The sequence below is a fragment of the Globicephala melas genome, chromosome 5 (genome assembly GCF_963455315.2).
Source record: "Globicephala melas chromosome 5, mGloMel1.2, whole genome shotgun sequence".
NCBI classification, from domain to species: domain Eukaryota; kingdom Metazoa; phylum Chordata; class Mammalia; order Artiodactyla; family Delphinidae; genus Globicephala; species Globicephala melas.
The window spans coordinates 89,442,343-89,466,958 of record NC_083318.1 but is presented as its reverse complement, the minus strand read 5'-3'; the positions used below and the strand labels follow the sequence as shown (position 1 = coordinate 89,466,958).

The window sequence follows — 24,616 nt, the reverse complement described above, 5'->3', positions numbered from 1 at the left end:
ACAAAATATTAGATAAAAGCTTAATGGAAAGGTGAACAAATAATTATTTTGCTAATTATTCTCATGGTAATAGTATATTTAAAGAAAATAAACAAAACCACTGGCCTCAAGGTCAAGCATATTTGGGTTTTCACACCCTAGCGCAAATCAATGACTTCTATAATCTCTAAACTTTAGTTTTCTAGTATAGAAGACACTGAGCCACTAACTTCCAGGGTTGTTGTGAGCATTATAAAAAATAATGCCTAACAAGTTTTAAATGTTCAACATATTTCATATACCTTCAATACTTCTCTAGGAATCTGTACAGTGTGGGAACACCTACAGCAAAAATAAACAGTAATGCAAAGTCAGGATTCATGGCCAAACATAACTATTTATTATTTTTTTAAATAGACATTCAGTTTCTTCCTTTAAAGAAAAAAAACCCTAGAATTTAAATATTTCCAATCCCATGACATACAAGTCTGTATACATTATTTACATCTCTCAATTAAAACATATTACAGATTTTCCGACATTCAGTATCCCCTTTTATTTTTTAGTTCTTACCACACTACATGGTTTGTAGGATCTTAGTTCCCTGACCAGGGATAGAACTTGGGCCTCCAGCAGTGAAAGCGCCAAGTCTTAACCACTGAACTGCCAGGGAATTCCCTCAGTATCTCCTTTTAAAACAAAAATGAGAAAACAGTTGAAGTCTGATCAAAAGTAACTACAATTTGAGTAATCTTGGCACAGTTTACAATATAGCCCCCATGTTGCATTTCATGTTTTAGATTCAGCTACTTTAATAGAGAGAAATTGTCCATCTCCATTAGAGCAGGATCCTGTCTTACTCATTCTCTGCAACAGTTGCACAGTGTGAATGCTGCCTCATGCTTCCATTTATGGCACTGGCAGTATTCTGGTTTTGTCCTCAGAAATGATTCTATTAAAACTTTAAGTATTCTCATGTTTATTGTATTCTCTCTCAACCTAGATCTCGTGATGCTATTCCTAGATAATTTTTAGTAATAATGTATAGGGAAAGTTCAAATAAAACAAATTTAAGTTTTCCCCACAAGATTAGTGTCCTTACCACCCTAGTATGCATGTACAAAAATAACATACAATTTAGTGGCTGTAAAAAACTATTTCCCCTAAAAACAGTTATCTCTGCAGAACAATTTAAGGAGAAAAGTGTTCTTAAAATGAAAATGCAAGAATCTATTTTACAACTTGCACAATTAAGTAAACAAAATGAAAACCTGCAAACCTGTAAGAAACACCCACACATATAAGAATTTAATAATATATAACAGAAATTAAATATTAATAAAAGATTTAAATTTATATCTCTAGTAATCTCAGCTTCAGTGATGTAGTTTAAAGAAAGCTATGAACCAAAACAACCAAAAATGCTTATGTAAATTGTATCATCCAACACTTCAGGTGCAACCTATGTATTGACAGCAATCACTTCAGAATCACTAACAGTGAGGACCTATATAATCAATCTGTTTTGTTTTTCGTCTGTGTGTGTGTGTGTGTCTGTGTGTGTTGTGAGATAGGGGAGAGAGGAGTATATGGAAAGTCAACACCAGTAAGGAAGTAATTTACCTCCAAGGAGAAGATGACAAGTAAACATAGGTTTGGAAAGGCCAGTGATTTCACTATCTTTGAGGATTCTAATCCAAATTTTTCTATTGTGTAGTATTATATGCAAAAAAGGAAATTTGTATCACACTTGCAAAACTGAGAGTACTCAGTATTTTAATCTGTATTTTCTCTCTTTTGTCAAAATTTAAGTATCAGTTCAGCTACAAGTGGCAGACATGGAACACAGTTTTATACCTTCAAAATGAATTTTTCTCTATAATTAGCTCATTAGGAGAGCCTCAAAAATTCAAATTGTCTGCAGTCAGAATTGTTATTATATCTTAAAATTAAACTTTTCCATTAAATCATGAAATAGCTTTAGCTCTAACAGTTATCTCATATACCATTAAACTGACAGCTCAACAACTGTAATTCCTATGGTGAAACTTAATATTATGACAAAATGCTGATATTTAAATCATTTTAGGAGCCGTCCGTATAGATCTAGAATAGTGTTTCTAGGAATTGGTATATTCTTTAATATCCCAGATAAGTTTCAAAATAAGTTAAGTTTTCCTCTTGGTATGCAGTGACATTTTCAAATATACTTCTTGTCTCATATCTTTTAAAAAGACATTCAAAATGTTAAAGTTATAAATCACATATGAAATGATTATACAATTTGAAATATTTTACTGTGACACACAGACTTAAATTCAGCATAATTAATATATAAACTGTATTCCAATTTCTTTTTACAATGATCTCCAGTCTTTAAATTCAAATTGTTCATTTGCGTGAAAATAAGTTTAAAAAAAAAAGCATGGAGGTAAAGCCTGCTGCTTCCTTAAGCTACTTCTATCTTAAATATTGGATCCATTTTTATTTTTAATATACCTTCAATCAAAACTACCCTACAGTACTCAAGATATAATCCAAAAGTTATCAGGAAAATGGACCAAAAATAGAAAATAAGAAAAAGACTTTGGTTTTTTAAACTATTATATTTAACTGTAAGGTAATTAAACTAAATTAAAAAAATAAAACTTGTACATCCAAACAATACTGCCTACTTCAAAGCAGTGACATCAGGAAACTATTTTTTTATTAAATGATGCTACAAATCAGTGCTCAAAACATTCTGTTCTGCAAATTCAGAGCCTATGGCATATTCTTTTGAACTTCCTTAATAGTTTAGTTCTAAGAAAACAGCCAAAGTAGAGTTGTTTTGGTGAATGAGATAGGTCATATTAAGCTTCCAGAAAAGTTTTCAGTGCAACTGAAATGATAAAACAGATTTTCCTGCATAGTCACAAACCAATTCTCAAGGCATCGCTGAAAGTGTTCTAGAAACATTACACCTTTGCAGCATAGCTGGAATAAGTAGTGCTCCCAAAGAAAACTACTCTGAAGATCAACTCTCATTTGAGATGTTCAAGGTATGACATATTTATCTTAAAAGGAAGTCCTACAACTTAATAATTTTATCTCACATATTTTACCATTTCAGTGGTTATCAAAAACTCTCTCAGAGAGGGTGTACACAAAGGTATAAAAGAAATCTGTCATTTTGCTATTTTCCCCTAAGCAAGGAAAATGCTAATACATAAAATGCAGTGTGGTGCTTACATGTAAAATATAAATATCCACATTATCGGTAATTCTTGAATATAAAAGATTGTAGTGCTTTATCTTTCCTGATAAGCCAGGTAGTACCTCAGTCTGCGACATATTATACACTAAACATATCTTTTCCTACTTAATTTTATGCTGAACATTTAGCATTTAAAAATGACAAAGGTAGGAAGAGATAGCAATCTAAAATCTTTCAATTTAAGGTAAACTGACCTCCAAAGCCTCTACCAGCTAACACATACTTAATGTTTTAGTGCAGCCTAGTGCCATGGTTTTTATGGAAAACAGAATAATCAAGCCAGTAAATGAAAGCCAGTAGCACCACCTACAGCTAATGGAAAGATTTTCACTCTGTTATTAATTTCTCTCCACCACCATTACACCGTCATTTAAAAGAATTACTAAAACTTGCTTCCTATCAACATTTAACCAAAGCTTTGTGACAATACTATGTTAACTTACTACTTTATATTTTATGCTTTCATCAGCAGATGAGAAAACCAACTTCTGCTTTATATCTCTGTATGAAGAGCAGGGGGGGAAATCATTATCCGGGTTATTTACAAATTAAGAAATCTGGAAAGAATCCAATAGACATTTATAAGCAAACTATGTTGTAAAACCAAGATTTGATCCTTATTTTATAAAAGGCATCTTACTAATGCTCCTGGGAACCAAACGAATCAAAGCAGCTTTTTATTAAGTCAGTTATTTCTCACATGCTCTGGTGTTTCCCTATTTGCAGCCATGTAACACCATGCACAATGCCAGGCCTCTCCCTGGGAGAATGTCTCTACTTTGTTACCATATATATACACATACATATTTCCTTACTTCCCAATACCTCTGTTTAAAGGAATACTCAGAAGCAGGCACCTGAGATTCTGGCACAGTGATAAGAAACTCCTATCTACATAGAGTGGAAAAGTAAGTCCGACTACTAAACATTAATTTATAATAACATTTGTACAGTGTACTACTGTATAAGGCTTAAATGAGTAAAAACAATGTTTCACTTGTCTCTCCACACTTGGCTACTGCAACCCCTTTATTACTAGGTTGATATGAAGTCAAATGCAGTATTGGAAGACTATTTGAATAATCATATGTTTCATCTTCCTAAATAGATGGTACCCCAAATCACTAGATGCCAGATTTTGTTTCTCAATCAACCCACAGTGGCTGATATTATATATTTGGATACTAAAAGATATGTTTTAAGGAAATCAGCTAGTTCTCATTGCAGTTTATAAATAAGTATGACCAAGGCATGTCCAATATACTTGCCTCTGCCAGGCTCTCCTGTTACTTTCTACTGTTGGTACTTGGAGAATGATTGCTAGAAATGAGAAAAAGGCAGTTCCTACTGATCATAATTGTAATGGCAGTAAATTGTATCACTATTCTACTTGTTAATGGCAAAAACAAACTGATTTCATTTTAGATTCTTTTCTACTGTTTTTAGTCTATACAATTTCAGAGTAAGACTTCTATTCTACAAGGAAAAAGGTATATATTCCTAACAAAGGAAGAGTATATATTTCTAACTGAAGGAAACAGATTTACCAGAAATGACGAAATTAAAACTGGAAGTCTAAAAAGGATATTTCACAAGAGTAAAACTGAAGTGAAAAATGTTAACATTTATTTTAAAAACTAAGTTTCTGGGGGCTTCCCTGGTGGCGCAGTGGTTGAGAGTCCGCCTGCCAATGCAGGGGACATGGGTTCATGCCCCGGGCCGGGAAGATCCCACGTGCCGCGGAGCAGCTGGGCCCGTGAGCCACGGCCGCTGAGCCCGCGCGTCCAGAACCTGTGCTCCGCAACGGGAGAGGCCGCAACAGTGAGAGGCCCGCGTACCGCAAAAAAAAAAAACAAAAAAACTAAGTTTCTGAACTTTTTACTTATGGGAATAGCTCACCAGAAAGTCATAGCAAAAAAAAAAAAATGTAAAAGTTAATTACTACTTTAGCACTTTCATTATCTGATATCACTGCAAAGAAAGATTTCCTTTCACAGTGGAAAAATCAGAAGTCAGAATGTTTCAAGTTGGGCCTATAACAAGTAAAGAAGGTACTGTATCATTTTAAAATGACAAACACCAGCTCCATTCACTGAATGGAAATGCTGTAAAGTGATCAATTTCCCCAAAGTCCTTAAATTCCATGTTTATGTCTATATCTAAAATTAGTAATTTATTTTTAACTTCTCATGGAAGTTGATTCCTAAAAGGAAGTCTCTAAGACTTTGCTTACAAGAGATTGATTAAAATATTCATGCCATTCTATTCAAGAGTTTTGAGAAAGGACTTTCTTGAACTTGACTCCCTGTACTTAATCCCATCTATAACGCACCATTCAAACTAACCCCCCTGCAAACAAACACACACTCCTATCACCTCCTCTTCAAAGCAGAAGGGGATTCTGCAGATTTATGGCTCATTTGGCAATTGCTAAGAAACCTCACAGTTCAGCATCATCTCTGAAGATGGCAAACCTATATATAACCTGAATTTTTACACCTACAGTGCAGTTAACATGTAGAAAGAAGCCAAAATGTAACCGGTATTACATTTCAACATCTTCAAGTTTCAATATCACAGATATCAAGAGATGGAAAAGACCTGCTTGTAGAACTTTAAGCATCTGTTGAACAGAATTACTATCAATATCAAAAATAATTAAGAAATACTAATTTTTTATGCTCTACATGCACACCTTTACAAACTGTGTTTCTTTAATGTAGTAAAAGCTGGAGATCACCAATTTAGGTAAACTATGGCTTTTATCAATAGGTATTTTGAAACATGCATCAGTAAGTGCCCTGGGTAGTAATCCTAATATTGTTTCAAGCCCTGTTCAGTTCTATGTCTGTGCTTTGCACCTCAGAAATGAGCCTGCCAAGGCACTTAAAAACATAAGACTTTTGGGGACTTCAAAAATCAACCACAATTTACACAACGGAGAACCCCCATCCATCAGCAGTCCAATCAATAAGCATTTCTTTCAACATATAGTATTATCAAAAATTCCCCAAGTTAGAAAAAATACTGTATGCCACTAAGACAAAATTTACCCCTATCAACTGAATAGAGAATGGTTCTTGCCTTCCTCTAGCCATAGTATATGGTTTCATTTATTCAGAATAAAGAAAAAGGAACCCAAATAAGCCCCCCAAACCTAACATAAAAACAACCAAGATAAAAATAAAATAAAACAAAATCCAAATGCACTCCACACAGCTTCATTTGAGGAATAATTTGCACACATCTGCATTCTTTTATCTGTCCTTTGAGGTGAGTTTTTCGATCAGTTCCTGGAGTGGTGCAAGTTCTCTTCTGTCAATAAGGTTGAATTCCTATGTATGACAAAGGCAGAAGAAATAGCAGAAACATTATTTACATCTCATTCCAAAACAGATTTCCATTAACATTTGTTGGAAATTAGCTTTTAAAGTAAATAAAACTCAAATCTTTTTTTCAAGAAAACTTTTTCTATTCCCTACCTCTGTGTCTTATGCAATTCACTTAACCACTTCTGATATTATATTTTACATCTGTAATAATTAGGGTAAATTACCTCATAAGATTATTATGGGGACTAAATGTGATACTGTAATGTTAACCACTTCATGTAATCCCTGGCACAAAGTAAACGCTCAATAAATGGGAGTTGCTGCTTCCTGTTAAAAGGAATAACCAGGGCACCATTTAGATATAGTCAACCAAGCAGGGATCAAAAAAAATCTCAGGCAAATTTCAGCATTATATGAAGAGTAAAAAAGTTAGTTTATGTTATTAACTAACATATCTGCAAGCTACCATATAATGTGGTATGAGAATAACATGAATAATGTGGAGTCCATAAATGGTAAGTAAATCCTGTAAAGAACAAATAAGAAAGCCTGGATTTAAATTGTGCTTCTTTAGAAGTTCTACCACTGTCATTCTGAAATTCAATTATGAATAGATTTCCCCTGAACTATAAATTATAAGGCTAATAAAAAGTGGCTGTTCGTGGAGCGGCTAGGCCCGTGAGCCATGGCCGCTGAGCCTGAGCGTCAGGCTCCGCAACGGGAGAGGCCACAACAGCGAGAGGCCCACGTACCGCAAAAAAAAAAAAAAAAAAAGCTGTTGATACTTCTGATCTTTTGATATTCTGCCACAGTGGGGCATTCTGAGGTCACAATTTCACTCATTTACTAGCATCCATCACGTGCCAAGCACTGCAGTAAGTACTAGGAAGGCATTAAGGGGCACTCAATAGCAAGTCTACCACTAAGACTTGCGGGGTCTGGACCAATAGCACAAATGGATATATATCACATGACTAAATTACTGTATTTTACATTAAGCTAATATATTGTTATATATGTTCGATTCTCCTACCTTAACAAACACACCATAGTAGCCAGGAAAGCAGATTCAAATTTAGAATTCTTAAGACTCCCAGTCTACATTGGAAAGTAGTGACATGAGGAGAGCCAGTCCCTGGCCCTCAGCAAACCTCCCTGATCTACCAAACCACAGCTCCATCCTGTATTTCAATGGGTCTCACATGCAGGAGTGTGGACACCCTGACAAGCTTATAAAGGCAATGTCCACACACACTCACCAACAGCTGCCATCTGGCTATCCCTTAGGTCTGGCTATCAGAGATATGACCTTCCCTTAAAAGTACGGACCAAAGGAAAAGATCCATGCAAACCCTGGCAATACACTTGAGACCATGTGGGTAGGGAGTTCTGAATCTCAGGTATCCAAGCACATACCAGAAGGGATCTATGTAGGTATGTTCTTGGCCCTATGGACTTCTCACTCCATGCAGGAGTATGGGCAAGGGCCAGAGCAGAACTTCTAAATTGTGAGGCCCAGGGCAGAGGCCACTCTCACTCAAAGAAGCAGTAATACTGTATAACTAATGGACCCGCCTTCAAGAAGGTCACAGTGTCCTGAGATATAACTAGGCTCAGATGTGGTAAATGCAACGTATCAATCCCTTACTATTTTGCTAGGAGTTGGGAGATACAGTGTACTTTAAGATCATATAATAAGGTAAAACTAATAAACCTTCTGGTGGGAGAATATCCTCTCCCAAACCACTAAAACCTCAAGCAATCATGTTCTGCCTAAACCAAAGCACAGATGCAAATTTTAGGATAACATTTTGTTTCTATTGGTGTCTATAGATGGGATACCATAGTAAAATAATTGCTCAGGGCAACAGTTTTGGCAAGTTACTATCTCCTAAAATTTGTTTATATAGGTGAAATTAAGATACAAAATGTGTATCCCCATTATGAGGAGTGTGTATAGAGGGAAAATAAACACATTTTTCTTTGTGGAGATGGGGCATGGGAAAGGTATTTATAAGTTTATGCCCACAGATATACCAAAACAACACAGATTCAAGCTTTGGACTTCTCCTGCCTACCATCTCCCTTCTCCAAACTCCACCAAAAAACAGCTGCTCAGCTTCTGCATTTCTACCTCTTTTTCACTCCTACCTTTTAGTTCTCTAATTATTATAGCAGGACAAGAATAGCCTCACTCCTTTTAGTCTACATCTCTAAGGCCCATTCTTTGAGAAATAAAGAGAGAAGGAAGAGGAGGTCAACTAAGGATTCAGATCAAAAGTTAATGGACCTGGCTCCCCTGGTGGCGCAGTGGTTGAGAGTCCGCCTGCCGATGCAGGGGACATGGGTTCGTGCCCTGGTCCGGGAAGACCCCACATGCCACGGAGCGGCTGGGCCCGTGAACCATGGCCGCTGAGCCTGCGCGTCCTGAGCCTGTGCTCCGCAATGGGAGAGGCCCGCGTACCACAAAAAAAAAAAAGAGGATGAAGACTAGAGAGATATAGCAAATTTTATCCTGACAGTATGGATGTAGTATTCACCTCATAACTCTGTAGATAACTGCTTTTTCTGAGCAAAAAAGATCTCCTAATCCAACTTACCTGGACAAAAAAAATAAAGTGCTTGAAAGATGTATTGAGATGTGCTTCCTCCTGCAGCTGGATCACAGGGTCAAAATGCTGATGATAAATGTGAGCATAAACCCTAAAGAGGCGTTTGAGTATAGTTTTTGCCACAGACATGAAATTCTTCGGAAATGGGACACCTAGTAAATAGATAAACAACCCCCTCTATTAACAAGAAGAGAACAAGGCATTATCAGCAAATGGCAATATAAATTACCAAGACAAGGCTGAAAATAATAAGTATTTATGAATTACTACTTAAAATACCCATTGTACTTTTCAAAAGTTCTCAAAATATCATGAATGAAAATAAACTTCAATGCTTCTATGGAATAAGAATTTGTCTTCAGTTTAGCCCTTTAGGCCTCTAATATACCACCACTTTACCAAAATGAAACAAATGTCTAAGATGGTAATGGAGCTAAAATGCATATTCAGATCCTCAGGTTTCTTATGCTGAACACAAATAATGTATCACTATGTTTAGTTTTGTTTAAAATGCCTGCAATACATTTTCAGATTTTTTTCTATGGAAATTATTTCATTACTACACCAGGTCTACATTTACCCTGAAATTAGCTGCAGTCTCTGCTCAATTAGACTTGTTTTATGAATTAGAGCACTTTTACAGCAGTAAATACAAAACTAGAAAAATACAAAAGTCTACATCCTTTGTTAAAGTGGCTAAATGATCCAGATTTACACAAGGCAAATGGCACAAGGCAAATACTGGTACTACTGGGTTCAATGTCATCACATTGCCTACTGCCCATTTAAAAATATTATAGATCACATTATAGATCACATTATAAAACATTATAGATCACAAGAAAACATAAGACATTTTGGGGTACATAAGTGTCTCCCAAAATGAAGGGACACTATATAAAATAGTATGCTTACATTACACACTTCAAAAATGTCAGTGTCATGAAAAGACCAAAAAAGCCTGAGAAATACACATATTCCACATTAAAGGGGGCTAAAGAGACATGACACTGAATGAAAACAAACGTCAAAGATTTTCTTTTGCTCTAAAGGATATTATTGGGAAATTTTGAAAAATCTGAATAAGATTTGTAAATTAGACAGTAGTATTGTACTGGTGTTAATTTCCTGATTCTGACAGTTATACTGTGATTTTTCTAAGGAAATACACATTGAAGCACATACAGATAAAGGTCCATCATAATTGCAACTTACTCTCAAACAGTTCAGGAAAAAGAAAAGAATGTGGAGTGGGGAAGGAGGGAGAGAGAGAGAGAAAGCAAATGTGTTAAAATGTTGGCAACTAAAAAATCTGGAAGAAGGATACATAGGGATTGTTTGCACAATTCTTACAAATTTTCTAGAAGCCTGAAATTGGGTTAAAAGTTAAAAATTATATTATGAAGATAAAAGATAAGGGCACTTATCCCAAACCATTACTATGTATATAAGTAATGCAGTCTTGAAAAATAGACCTTTCATTACAAAGGCTCCAAAGTAGTTAAAGCATTCAATGAATGTGTTTAAAACAAGCCATAACAACAGCGACTATTTACATTGCTGTCTCCTCCACTATATCCTTCTCCCCAAAACTAAAAAAGCATAAAATACAGTCAAAAAGTTGAAAAGAGCAAATTCTTAATTTTTTCAGAAAACACAGTTGTAAGGAATTTGACACAGTAAAGTCATATGAACTGTCTAAATGTAAATAATTTCCACTTGAAAGGTCAGCCCTTTAAAAGGTCAGCATATATAAAAGTCACTCAGTTGATAACAGGCCAACCTGTCAAATCTTGTTTTCTTCTCACCTAGCCTGATTTCACAGCCTGCAAGGTTCACACGTGTGTCATGAATACAAATGCCCTCTTTGCCACAAATGTAAGGTAAAACTGTTTTGAAGTCATATAAACTCCCTTCCTAAACAAGAAATGGATATGACTGCAGCAGATGATACTGGCTGCTTACCCAATGACCAGTCTCTTTTTTCCCTAACACAGGCCAGATTTGTTACTATCCAAGATATACCGATCTTCTTACTGTTTAAAATTATAGGGAGGTTTACCTAATGTTCATGATAAACTTGGTATGAAAAAGATAGACACTTTCAAGTATATAAGATTAGCAATATTTTGATAGGTATGGTAATTTAACATGGTTCCTGGAATAGAGAGGCAATAAGCCCTAGAAACGCATGAAATTAGATAAATCATGATGGATCCCAGTTAAACAATTATACCAATTTTTGATGGAAATAATGTCTCATCATCCAACTGGTCCTGAACCCAAGTCATCAGGTAATCAATGTACTTTGGTGCAGAGCACTTAATAGGCTTCTTTATGTTTGTTCCATCTGCCCAATGATACTCATATCTGTATTGGAAAGATAAAAAGTACACAGAACATCAGTGTATATCTATATATAATGTGTAAGTTTTTATATTACATATATATGTTTATTAGGAATGTATTCAGGATGTATTCTAATGTCTTCCTCCAAAAAAAGATTTTTTGCATTTGGCACTTAAATTTAGCATTTTAAAATTGCTATTGGACTATTTTGCATTTATCAGGATACAAACTAAGCAGATCCCACCAAACCCATTTTTTGTGAGCTTTCTTTCATACATAGCCGTTATATTTTAGAATCACACATAGTATAAACTGCTATAGTAGAAACCCTAAGTTTACTTCCCACTTCTATGATGACCATCTTTAATCTTTATGATTATTGTTTTCTTCCTCAAAAACCGTTTCTCCTTACGCAGTACAATTCTTTTTAACTTGGGGCTTTAAATTTTGGGTTAAGACTAGAGAATGACATGGAAGCACCTAAGTAAGATTAATGAAAAAGAGAGTGATTCAATATTTGAGTACATTTGGCTGAGGAGCTAAACATGCCTTTGAGGAAAATTGGCAACCCAAATAAAGATGCCTATAGTATCTAGGTATTAACCAGACACTAGCCTTTGGTATAATAAACATTTAATGTGCACCTACCATGTGAGTAATACTGTGTCAAGGAATACTGTTCTTGAACAACGGACACTAAAATGAAAGACACTTGAACAACGGACACTAAAATGAAAGACACTTTCCCTGTTCTCAAGGAAAAAGACTAGTAGAGAAGACAGACTTGTAAATTAGTATGTAAAAACAGTACAACAGAATGCTAATGGAGTTAATTAAACAAACACACACACATACAACCACAACCTGATTTTTTTTTTCTTTTTTTTTTTTTTTTTGCGGTACGCGGGCCTCTCACTGCCGTGGCCTCTCCCGTTGCGGAACACAGGCTCCGGACGCGCAGGCTCAGCGGCCATGGCTCACGGGCCCACCCGCTCCGCGGCATGTGGGATCTTCCCAGACCGAGGCACGAACCCGTGTCCCCTGCATCGGCAGGCAGACTCCCAACCACTGCGCCACCAGGGAAGCCCACACAACCTGATTTTTAAGACAAGGAATAAGCATGCAGCTGAAACTCCATGTACAAAATTATCTAAACTGAACTAGCATTTAGTTTTTTAGTTTCTGAAGGTTACCTCTGCCACTTAGCTTCTCTCTTTGAATCAATTGTGTTTTTATAATCTTGTCCCAGAGTTTGGACTAACGTAATGATAGGTGATTAAGCCTAGCAAAGGAGCTGGAAGAAAATATAATGGAAAAATACTACAGGGTATTTTAAACAATGAAAAGTATCTTGAGATAGGATAACAAGGATGCTTTCTATTTAATCATAAGTTACTTACACTTGAACAGTAAATCTTAAACAGGATACACCTGAATAAATATTCTGACAGCATACCAACCCTGGGAAACAGGGATGAATGTCAAGTCTACTTTGAAGGTCTCCAAGAGGAGATTCCCCAACATTTCTTGGCATCCTGTTCTACTATTTAATCACTTTCACAGTCAAGATATTCTTCCTAACATAAAACAAAAGTCTCAAGTGTGACTTAAGCCTCTTCTTGTTTGAGCCTCTTAGGAGACAGAGAACATGAATGGTAGGAATTCTGGCCATCCTTACTTAGTCTTCATTTAAAGACAGGAACTCATCCATGTTTTTTCCCTTATGTTATGAAGCCTCAATGTTTTTGCATTTCTCTCACAATCATGTTTTTCATTTTGTTAATGATTCTCAGGTGTTCCCAATTCATTTTTAAATGCAGAAGTCAAAAGCAGGCACAGTAAACCAAAAAATCATTTTCAATATCCTGAAACTTTATAAACAATACTAATATTCAATGTCCTAAGGTTTTTTGAAAAATAAAACAACTGCATATTGCTTATACTTCTAGAGTTTATAACTATGATTCCCTGATTCTTTCCTTTTCTTTTGTCACGTTTATACTTAATGATGACTTCATATTCTAACTCTATTTTGCACCCACTGCTTTTTTCATTCCACCTTTGACAGACCATTGTCTTTGAAATTTATTTCTGTCATCATGGTATGAACTTATAAACTACAAATTCCAAAATGTTCATTTCTTGGTTAATAACGATAATAAATAGTAACTGAGAAACCACTTCAAGAAAAAAAGTGCAAAAAATACTAACAGGTGGGGTCTAAACAACATGCTACCCAGTAACCAATGGGTCCCTGAAGAAATCAAAGAGGAAATCAAAAAATACCTGGAGACAAATGAAGACAAAAACATAATGATCCAAAATATATGGGATGCAGCAAAAGCAGTTCTAAGAGGGAATTTTATAGTAATACAAGCCTACCTCAGGAAATAAGAAAAATCTCAAATAAACAATCTAAGCTTATACCTAAAGTAACTAGAAAAATGGAACAAACAAAACCCAAAGTTAGAAGGGAAGAAATCATGAGGAATAGAGCATAATTAAATGAAATAGAAACTAATAATAATAATAAAATAAATAGAAAAGACCAATGAAACTAAGAGCTGGCTCTCAGAAAAAATAAACAAAATTGATAAAACCAAACAAATAATATCAGAAATGAAAGAAGAGAAGTTACAAGCAATACCACAGAAGTACAAATGATCATAAGAGACTACTACAAACAATTATAGCCAGTCAAATGGACAACCTAGAGGAAATGGATAAATTCCTAGAAACATGCAATCTCCCAAAACTGAATCGGGAAAAAATTGAAAATATGAACAGATGGATTACCAATAATGAAACTGAATCAGTAATTTTAAAAAAACCCCAAAACTCATAACAAACAAAAGTCAAGGACCGAACAGCTTCACAGGTGAATTCTACCAAACATTTAAAGAGTTATATTACCTTCTACCAAACATTTAAAGAGTTATATTACCTATGTTTCTCAAACTATTCCCAAAAAATTGAAGAGGAAGGAAAACTTCTGAACTCATTCTATGAGGCCAGCATCACTTTGACCAAAATCAGACAAATCACCACATAAAAAGAAAATTTCAGGCCGATATCACCAATGAACATAGGTGCAAAAATCCTCAACAGAATATTAGCAAACCAAATCCAACAATACTTTAAAAGGATCATAAACCATGATCAAGCAGGACTTATCCCAGGGATGCAAGGATGGTCAATATCTACAAGTCAATCAACATGATACACCACATTAACAAACTGAAAAATAAAAATCATATTATCATCTCAACAGATACAGAAAAAAGCCTTTGACAAAATTCAACATCCATTTATGATTAACAAAAACTCTCAAAACAGTGGGCTTAGAGGGAACATACTCAACATAATAAGGCCATATATGACAAACCCACAGCCAACATTATACTCAATGGTGAAAAGCTGAAAGCATTTCCTGTAAGATCAGGAACAAGACAAAGATGCCCACTCTCACCATTTTTATTCAACATAGTATTGGAAGTCCTAGCCAAAACAGACAAAAAAAGGAAATAAAATGAATCTAGATTGGAAAGGAAGAAGTAAAACTGTCACTGTCATTGCAGATAACATGATACTATACATAGAAAATCCTAAGGATGCTACCAGAAAACTACTAGAGATCATCAATGAATTCAATAAAGTTGCAGGATACAAAATTAATACACAGAAACCTGTTGCATTTCAACACACTAATAGTGAACTATCAGAAGGATAAATTTAAACAATCCCATTTACAACTGCATCAAAAAGAATAAAATACCTAGGAATAAATCTAACCAAAAAAGTACAAGACTTGTACTCTGAAAACTTTAAGATATTTATGAGAGAAATGGAAAAACACACAAACATATGGAAAGATATAACATGCTCACAGACTGGAAGAATTATTATTTTTAAAATGACCATACTACCCATGGCCATCTACAGATTCAAGGCAATCTTTATCAAAATAAAGTGGCATTTCTCACAGAACTAGAACATGTTAATTCTGAAATTTGTACAGAAACATAAAAGACTCCAAATAGCCAAAGCAATCTTGAGAAAGAAGAACAAAGCTGAAGGTATCACACTGCCTATTTCAAACATACATATAGTATACTATAGCTATACTACAAAGCTATAGTAATCAAAACAGTATAGTACAAGCACAAAAGGAGAAACACAGATTAATGGAATAGAATATAGACAGCCCAGAAACAAACTTACACTTAAACGGTCAATTAATCTGCAAAGGAAGCAAAAATATACAACAGGGGAAAAGAGACAGCCCTTTCAATAAATGATGTTGGGAAAACTGGAGAGCTATATGTAAAAGAATAAAACTGGACTACTTTCTCACACCATGTACAAACATAAGCTAAAATAAAAATGAGGGACTTCCCTGGTGGTCCAGTGGTTAAGACTCCACACTCCCAATGCAGGGGGCCCGGGTTCAAGCCCTGGTCAGGGAACTAGATCCCGCATGCCACAACGAAGAGCCCACATGCCACAAGTAAAAGATTCCACAGGCCACAACTAAAGATCCTGCACGCTGCAACAAAGATCCCGCATGCCACAACTAAGACCTGGAACAGCCAAATAACAAATATTTTTAAAAATAAATAAATAAAATAAAATAAAAATAAATTAAAGATTTAAATGTAAGAACTGAAACCATAAAATTTCTAGGAGAAAACTCTTTGAAATCAGTCTTAGCAATATTTTTTGGATCTGTCTTCTCAGGCAAGGGAAATAAAAGCAAAAATAAATAAATGGTACCACATTAAACTAAAAAGGTTTTGCACAGTATGGAAACTATCAACAAAATGAAAAGGTAGCCTACTGAATGGGAGAAGATATTTGCAAGTGATATATCCAATAAGGGGTTAATATACAAAATATACAAAGAACTCATACAGTTCTACATCATAAATAAATAAACAACCCAATTAAAAAACGGGCAGAGGACCTGAATAGACATTTTTCCCAAAGACATACACATGGCCAAGAGACACATGAAAAGATGCTCAACCTCACCAATCATGAAGGAAATGCAAATTAAAACCACAATGAGATACTTCTCACACCTGTTAGAATGGCTATTATCAAAAAGACAACAAATACCAAGTATTGGCAAGGATGTGACCAAAAGGGAACCCTCATGCACTGTTGGTGGAATTGCAAATTGGTGCACCCAGTATGGAGAAAAGTATAGAGGTTCTTCAAAATATTTAAAATAGAACTGCCATAAGATCCAGCAATTTCTTTTCTGGGTATTTACCCAAAGAAAACAAAAACATTAATTTGAAAAGACATATGCAACCCGTTTTTCATTGCAGCATTATTTTCAGTACCTAAAATATGAAAGTAATTTAAGTGTCCATCAACAGATGAATGCAGAAGATGTGGGGGGTGTGTGTGTGTGTGTGTGTGTGTGTGTATACACACACACACACACACACACACAATGGAATATTACTTAGCCATAAAAAAGGGAAAGAAATCTTGCCCTTTGCGACAACACGGATGGATCTAGAGGGTATTACACTAAGTAAAATAAGTCAGGCAGAATAAAACAAACACCATATGATCTCATTTACATGTGAAATCTAGAAAACAAACACAGATACAGCACACAGAGGGGTGGTTGCCAGAGGGGAGCGGGGTGGGAATAGAGCAAAATAGGTGAAAGATATTTAAAGATACAAACCTCCAATTATAAAATAAATAAGTCATGGGAATATAATATTCAACATAAGGAGTATGGTCAATAACACTGTAATAGATGGTTAGTAGACTTATCATGATGATCATTTCATAATGTATGGAAATGTCAAATCACTATGCAATACACCTGAAACTAACATAATATTGTATATCAACTATATTTCGATTTTAAAAAAATATTTGGATAGAGAGGCATAAGCAAACAGAAAAAAGGCAGGATGGAGGACAATACAATAGGGAGGACTATAAAGCTCAGGCTAAGGAATCTGGACTCAAAATATTAGTCATTGGTAAATCACTGAAGGAGATGCTAAATACAGAAATTATAAGGTCAAAAATTTTCTTCTTATCTAAGAACTGTATGATAAAGTAAAAATGAGAACTGATCATGAATCATGTCTTACTTTGGGCCAGCTGACATCACTGGACAACTTTCTTCTGTACAAAAATCTGTGATTGTTCCATAAAGCATGTTGATCTGATTGAAGAAATCTACAGCTGCAAAGCAAGCATCAGTTATAAGTAAAAGGTTAAATTTTAGTTTTACTCAAACAATCTTTTATTCCAGCAGAATCTCAGCTCTATCAGTGTTCTTTCCTCAACAAAGAACAGGTGAAAAGAATACAAACAAACAATATTTGCCTCACTGAATTTAGGAGCTTCTGTTTATTAAGTGACTCCCTTAAGAGAATAAAAAGGCAAGCAAGAGTGGGAGAAATTATTTGCAACACATATAATCAATAAAGATCTTATATTCAGAATATATAAAGAACTTCTATAGATCACTTAGAAAAAGGCAACACCGTAATAAAATGTGAGACAGTTTCTGAGTCTATTGGTTATCTCTATGGAAAAGAATAAAACTTGACTCTTCACTCACACAATACCTGAAAAGCAATTCCAAGTGGATCATACATCTAAATGTGAAAGGCAAGACAATAAAGTTTAAAAGAGCATAGAAAAATATGTCCATGAACTTTGGCATGCAAATATTGCTTAAGAAGAGCACAGAAAGCACCAGTCATAAAGGAATAGTTTTCTATATGTTTCACTGGAAAACTGTTATTCCTTGTTTTTTTATAATTTTTATTCTACTCATAATTTTTTTATATTGACCTCAAAGCCAACAAGTTTATTAAATTTACCTATTCATAATAATAGTGATGGTGTAGCAATAAAATCATGGTCTTTTGGTTTTTCAACATTCATTCATGCTGGCTATGAAGATAAATGTTGTTTCTTCCTTTCCAGTTATTATTATCTTTTATTCTTTTTCCTGCCTTACGGCATTGGCTAAGACTCCAGGAAAGTGGTGATGGTGGCTAACCTTAACTCATTCTTAATCTGAGAAAAAACTTCAACATTTCATGATCAAATATGATGTTTGCTTTATCTTTTTTGTAGATATGCTTTATCAGAAAAAAGTTCTCAACTTTTACTTCATAAGTTTATTACGAATTGATTTTAAATTTTACCAAATGTTTTTTCTGCTTATACCGCGATGATCATACGATTTCTTCCTCTTCCTTTATTTTGGCTAATGCGGTGAATTACAACTGATTTGCAAGTGTTAAGCCAACCTTGTATTCTAGGAATAAGAACAATTTGGTCATGATGTGTTATAATTTTTTTAAGTATTGCTAGATTCAATCTGCTAATATTTTTATTAGGATTTTTACATCTAAGTTCATAAGTTAGATGACCTGGTTTCCTTTCTTATATGTCCACATAGAACTCATAACACTAGTATTTTCTCCTTTCCACATAAAAGCTTTAGAAAGACTGGTGTTCTTTCTATCTTTTCTTTTCTTTTTAAAATTGAAGTATAATTGATTTACAATATTTTATCAGTTTCAGGTGTACAACATAGTGATTCAATATTTTTAAAGATTACACTCCATTTAAAGTTATTATAAAATATTGGCTATAGTCCCTGTACAATATACCTTTGTAACTGATTTCTTTTATACATAGAGGTTTGTACCTCTTAATTCCTTACCCCTATCTTACCCCTCCCACCTACCCTCTCCCTACTGGTAACTACTAGTTTATTCTGTATCTGTGAGTCTGTTTCTGTTTTGTTATATTCATTCTTCTTCTTTTTTTAGATTCCACATATAAGTGATAACATAAAATATTTGTCTTTCTCTGATTTATTTCCCTAAGCATAATACCCTCCAGGTTCATCCATGTTGTTGCAAATGGCAAATTTCATTCTTTTTTATGGCTCAGTAATATTCCTGTGTGTGTGTGTGTGTGTGTGTGTGTGTGTGTGTGTGTGTGTGTATACACCACATCTTCTTTATCCATTCATCTGTTGATGTACACTTAGGTTGCTTCCATATCTTGGCTATTAGCTTCCATATGCTGCTATGAACACTGGGGTGCATGTATCTTTTCAAATTAATGTTTTCATTTTCTTAAAATATACATCCAGCAGTAGAATTGCTGGATCATATGGTATTTCTAGTTTTAATTTTAGGGAAACCTCCATATTGTTTTCCATAGTGGCTGCACCAATTTACATCCCCACCAAGAGTGCACTGTAGGGTTTCCTTTTCTCCACATCCTTACCAACATTTGTTATTTGTGATCTTTTTGATGAGAGCCATTCTGACAGGTATGAGGTGATATCTCATTGTGGTTCTGATTTGTATTTCTCTGATGAATAGTGATGCTGAGCATCTTTTCATGTGCCTGTTGGCCATCTGTATGTCTTCTTTGGGAAAATGTCTATTTAGGTCTTCTGCCCATTTTTAATCGGGTTGTCCTCCACATGAACAGTGGGTAACCTATGGCTTTGAATCCCAACTCTATACTTAATAGTTGAGTTACTTAACTTCCCTGAATCTCAGTTTCCTACCTTTAAAATTCAGTTTACTGCAGAGTGCTAAAAAACAAAATCGTGTCTACCATAAAGTAGACATTTAGTAATTGTTAGTTTTCTTCCAGAAATGAAGATATGGCCTCAAGATTCTGTGCCACAAAAATTAACTATAAGCCATCCACCCACTTTTTCCAAAACTCTGAACGTTGTATCTCCTTTAAGCTATCACTCTCTAGCAGCAGAATGTTCAAAACCAGCCTCTGGTTTCTGGCTATGAGACTAGTTGTTGAATTTGTAATTCCCATCTTCTACCATTTATCTTCATCTGGCAAGTAAACTGAAGGAAAAAGGCCATTAAGATGCCAATCTTATCAACAAATCCCCTTCACTCTTTTATGTACCCGAAATGTTTACTTAATCACTGTCAGTGAATGGAAATTACCTATCTAGCCTCAAATCCTATTCACTTCATCAAGTGCCACTTGGAAAGATTACTATAAATAAGAAAAAAATTGTAATCCAATACTTCAGTCAACTGCTATATTTTAAAGGCAGAATTCTATGTTCTACGGGGATGTTCAAACACTTCAAAGCAATTTTTTTCTGGCTATAACTTCAAAATGTCTGTGAAATTTTATAAGTTCCTGAAGTTCTAGACATTTCAATAGTACAGACACTCAGTTCTGATAATTGAGACAGAGAAAATACAGACAGAAAACAATGATCTGGTTTTATACTTAAAAGTCACAATCTCATGTAGTACAGAAGCTCTACACTACCTTCCTTAGATTTCTAAAATTAGAAAATGAGCTCTCAAATAAATGGTACAAAAAGGCACAAACAAGTGCCCAAAAAAAGGATGTACACATATATTGGAAACTTATTCTGAATATTTTCCTTAAAGTGTCATAGAACTATCTTATAGGTTAGATGACTCTCATCAATAAAGCAAACAAATCACTTTATCTCTTTAGTAACTAAACTCTCTGGGTCCAGGAGGATAACCATACTCTAATAATACTGCTCTCACAGAACTGCTGTCACAGTAAGGTTTTAAGACATCTCAGTAAAATACTTTAGGTTCCTAAAAGTTAGTGGGTGGCAGCTCAATTTATAAATCCCATGATATGTTTCAAATTACAATAAGATACTATCAAATATTACAATAAAAATACTGCTCTGTTTTTCCTTAATCAAAGCCTAGGCATTTAGTGTATATTTTCAATTCAATTTCATTTATTATAACTAGAGTCATATAAATTTCCTCCAGTTATAAAATTCTATTAATTTCTTCACCAATGCTGATAAAACTTGAATACTAAAAGTACCACTTTTGGGCTTCCCTGGTGGCACAGTGGTTAAGAATCCGCCTGCCAATGCAGGGGACACAGGTTCAAGCCCTGGTCCAGGAAGATCCAACATGCCATAGAGCAACTAAGCCCATGCACCACAACTGCTGAGCCTGTGCTCTAGAGCCAGTGAGCCACAACCACTGAAGCCCGCGCGCCTAGAGCCTGTGCTCCTCAGCAAGAGAAGCCACCGCAATGAGAAGCCCATGCACCACAACGAAGAGTAGCCCCCTCTCTCTGCAACTAGAGGAAGCCCGCGCACAACAACGAAGACCCAACGCAGCCAAAAATAAATTAATAAATTAATTTTAAAAAAAGAGAGAAAAGAATCAAAATAAAATTAAAAAAAAATTTTTTTTTAAAGTACCACTTTTATTCCCCAACTTACTCTGGCTTAATTCCCAAGAATATATTTACTTTTTACTTATATTTTTTTCTTTCTAGAGGTTAAGAATATACCATAAACATATTTTACTAATTTCATAAGATCACTATTGAATTGTCTTTTTTTCTTTTTAAAGCGTAGTTTAGACAAATAACTAAGTATGCTACTGAAAGACAAATAACTAAGTATGCTACAATTTAGCATAGGGGTTAAAGCGCAGTCTCTGAAATTTTAGAGCTCTATATTTGAGCCCAGGCTCTAGCATTCAATAGCTGTATAACCTAAGCACATTACTACAATCTTTCTGCCTCAGCTTTCTTATCTATATACTGGGATAATAATAGTACCTACATCATGAGGTTGTAAAGATGAAATAAAATAATCCATGTAGAAGAAAATAAAAACAATAATTTGAAAAGATACATGTACCCCAATGTTCATAGCAGCATATGGAGGCTAATAGCCAAGATATGGAAGCAACCTAAGCGTCCATAAACAGATAAATGGATAATGGTGTGTGTGTGTGTATGTATGTATATATACATATATATAAACACCACATCTTCTTTATCACACACACACACACACACACACACACACACTGGAATATTACTCAGCCATAAAAAAGAATGAAATTTTACCATTTGCAACTACATGGATGGACCTGGAAGGTATTAATGCTTAAGTCAAACACAGAAAGACAAATACTGTATGATATCATTTAAATGTGGGATCTAAAAAATAAAATGAATGAATATAACAAAACAGAAATAGACTCACAGATATAGAGAACAAACAAGTAGTTACCAGTGGGGAGAGAGAATGGAGGAGGAGCAAGACAGAGGTAGGGGATTAAGAGGTACAAATCAGCAAGTATCAAATAAATAAGCCACAAAGGTACAACACAGGGAAATATAGCCATTATATTGTAATAACTTTATTTTGTTATTTTTTTTGCAGTATGCGGGCCTCTCACTGTTGTGGCCTCTCCCGTTGTGGAGCACAGGCTCCAGACGCACAGGCTCAGCGGCCATGGCTCACGGGCCCAGCCGCTCCGCGGCATGTGGGATCCTCCCGGACCGGGGCACGAACCCGTGTCCCCTGCATCGGCAGGCGGACTCTCAAGAGGACTCTCAAGCCCCCTTGTAATAACTGTAAATGGAGTATAATCTAAAAATATTGAATCACTATGTTATACATCTGAAACTAATACCATAAATCAAATAAACTTCAATAAAATAAATAAATAAAAATAATTCATGTAGAAAGAATAGCAGAGTGTCACAGTGTTCCATAAACATTAATTGCTGCTATCATTATCATTTTTTCCAATGAAGATGGTAAATCTATGCTTTGTATTACATGGTAACAGGAGATAAGAATTTCATGTAATTCCATATTCAGAAATAAAATACCATAGAGGTTAAAGTAAATTGAGGTACCACTATCTTGTGGTATTAGGTTGCTAACTAAATCCTAGAATAGAGAGCACCCCAACACTCACCTACAGTGAGGCTACTAACCTAATTTACAGTCTACTGAGAAACAGAAAGGCTACTTACTGTTCACTGCAACCCACTCATTTAGATCTTCCCCCTCAGGAAGCATGACAGCCATCCGGAGGTTTCCACTGCCCAGTGTGGCCTCTGCATGCTTTAAGAGCTCATACTGGTGAGAACCCTCTGGTATGTTCTTCTTTGGTTTAAACGTTTTAGAGGAGCGACTACCACTATGAATAGAAAAGAAGAAAAAGGCACATCAGTGTTTAAGGCATGACTTTCAATAGGGTCTACTATACTATATTACTGCATAAAATAACAGCAGTGATCCTAAAAGTCCACAAATAAACAACCCTAAATTGTATCAGCTACATTAAATCCCGGCAACATCACTGTTGTAACTACTGTGTTTGATTACCCAAAACTCCTACAAACCTTCTCTACATTCCCTACTGTAACTCCAAAGGAGAAAAAGAATTTTTAGCTATAACTAATCCAACTAACTAATCTAACAATAAATTACTGATTCAGTAATCTATAAAAGCAAAAAAGTACTGGGGACTTCTCTGGTGGTCCAGTGGTTAAGACTCTGTGCTCCCAATGTGGGGGCCTGGGTTTGATCCCTGGTCAGGGAACTAGATCCCGCGTGCAGCAACTAAGAGCCCGCGTGCCACAACTAAAGATCCCAAGGGCCGCAATGAAGATCCCACACGCCACAGCGAAGATCCTGTGTGCCACAACTAAGACCCGGTGAAGCCAAATAAATAAATAAATAAATATTTAAAACAAACAAAAAAAAGTACTTCTGTGATAATCTTCAGTCATTGTATTCCTTTTTACCCCTATTCTAAGTCTCTCATCCTAATACAAATAATTTGTTTCCTTTGTATAAAAACATAAAGATATAATTTTATATCAATGAAGCACAAAAATCCTAGAGCAAGAAAGAAAAGCTACATGTGCTTCTATCCAATTATAGGAAGCAACAGCAATCTTAATCCAGAATCCCAGGTATGCAGATAAGTAGCTAGACATTAATATGGTTGCTCAAATTTCTAAATGTGTGTATGTATACACAAAGAAATATATTTTTTAAATGAATCAATGGAAACTCATCTTAGAAATGGTTTTAAGAGTTTTTAAGAGACGGATTCTTCTGTTAATGCTGGCAAATTCTTTTTTTTCTTTAAAGAGATGTTCAAACGGATAGCCCCTTTTTTTATATATAAATTTATTTATTTATTCACTCATTCACTCATTCATTCATTTATGGCTTCGTTGGGTCTTCGTTGCTGTGTGCGGGCTTT

General features: G+C 35.1%; 1 protein-coding gene across 1 annotated transcript in view; it reads right to left on the bottom strand.

Moving 5' to 3' along the window:
- Positions 1 to 356: 356 nt before the first annotated feature.
- The window catches only part of MOB1B (MOB kinase activator 1B), a 60,136-nt gene continuing 35,876 nt past the window's right edge, over positions 357 to 24,616 (bottom strand). The window contains exons 2-6 of the mRNA XM_030877817.2: positions 23,373 to 23,539; positions 17,654 to 17,747; positions 11,416 to 11,549; positions 9,168 to 9,331; positions 357 to 6,570 (exon numbers count right to left, since the gene is read on the bottom strand). Coding sequence (XP_030733677.1) covers positions 6,493 to 6,570; positions 9,168 to 9,331; positions 11,416 to 11,549; positions 17,654 to 17,747; positions 23,373 to 23,539 — 637 coding nt within the window. The 3' untranslated portion in view covers positions 357 to 6,492. The remainder of the gene's footprint in view (positions 6,571 to 9,167; positions 9,332 to 11,415; positions 11,550 to 17,653; positions 17,748 to 23,372; positions 23,540 to 24,616) is intronic.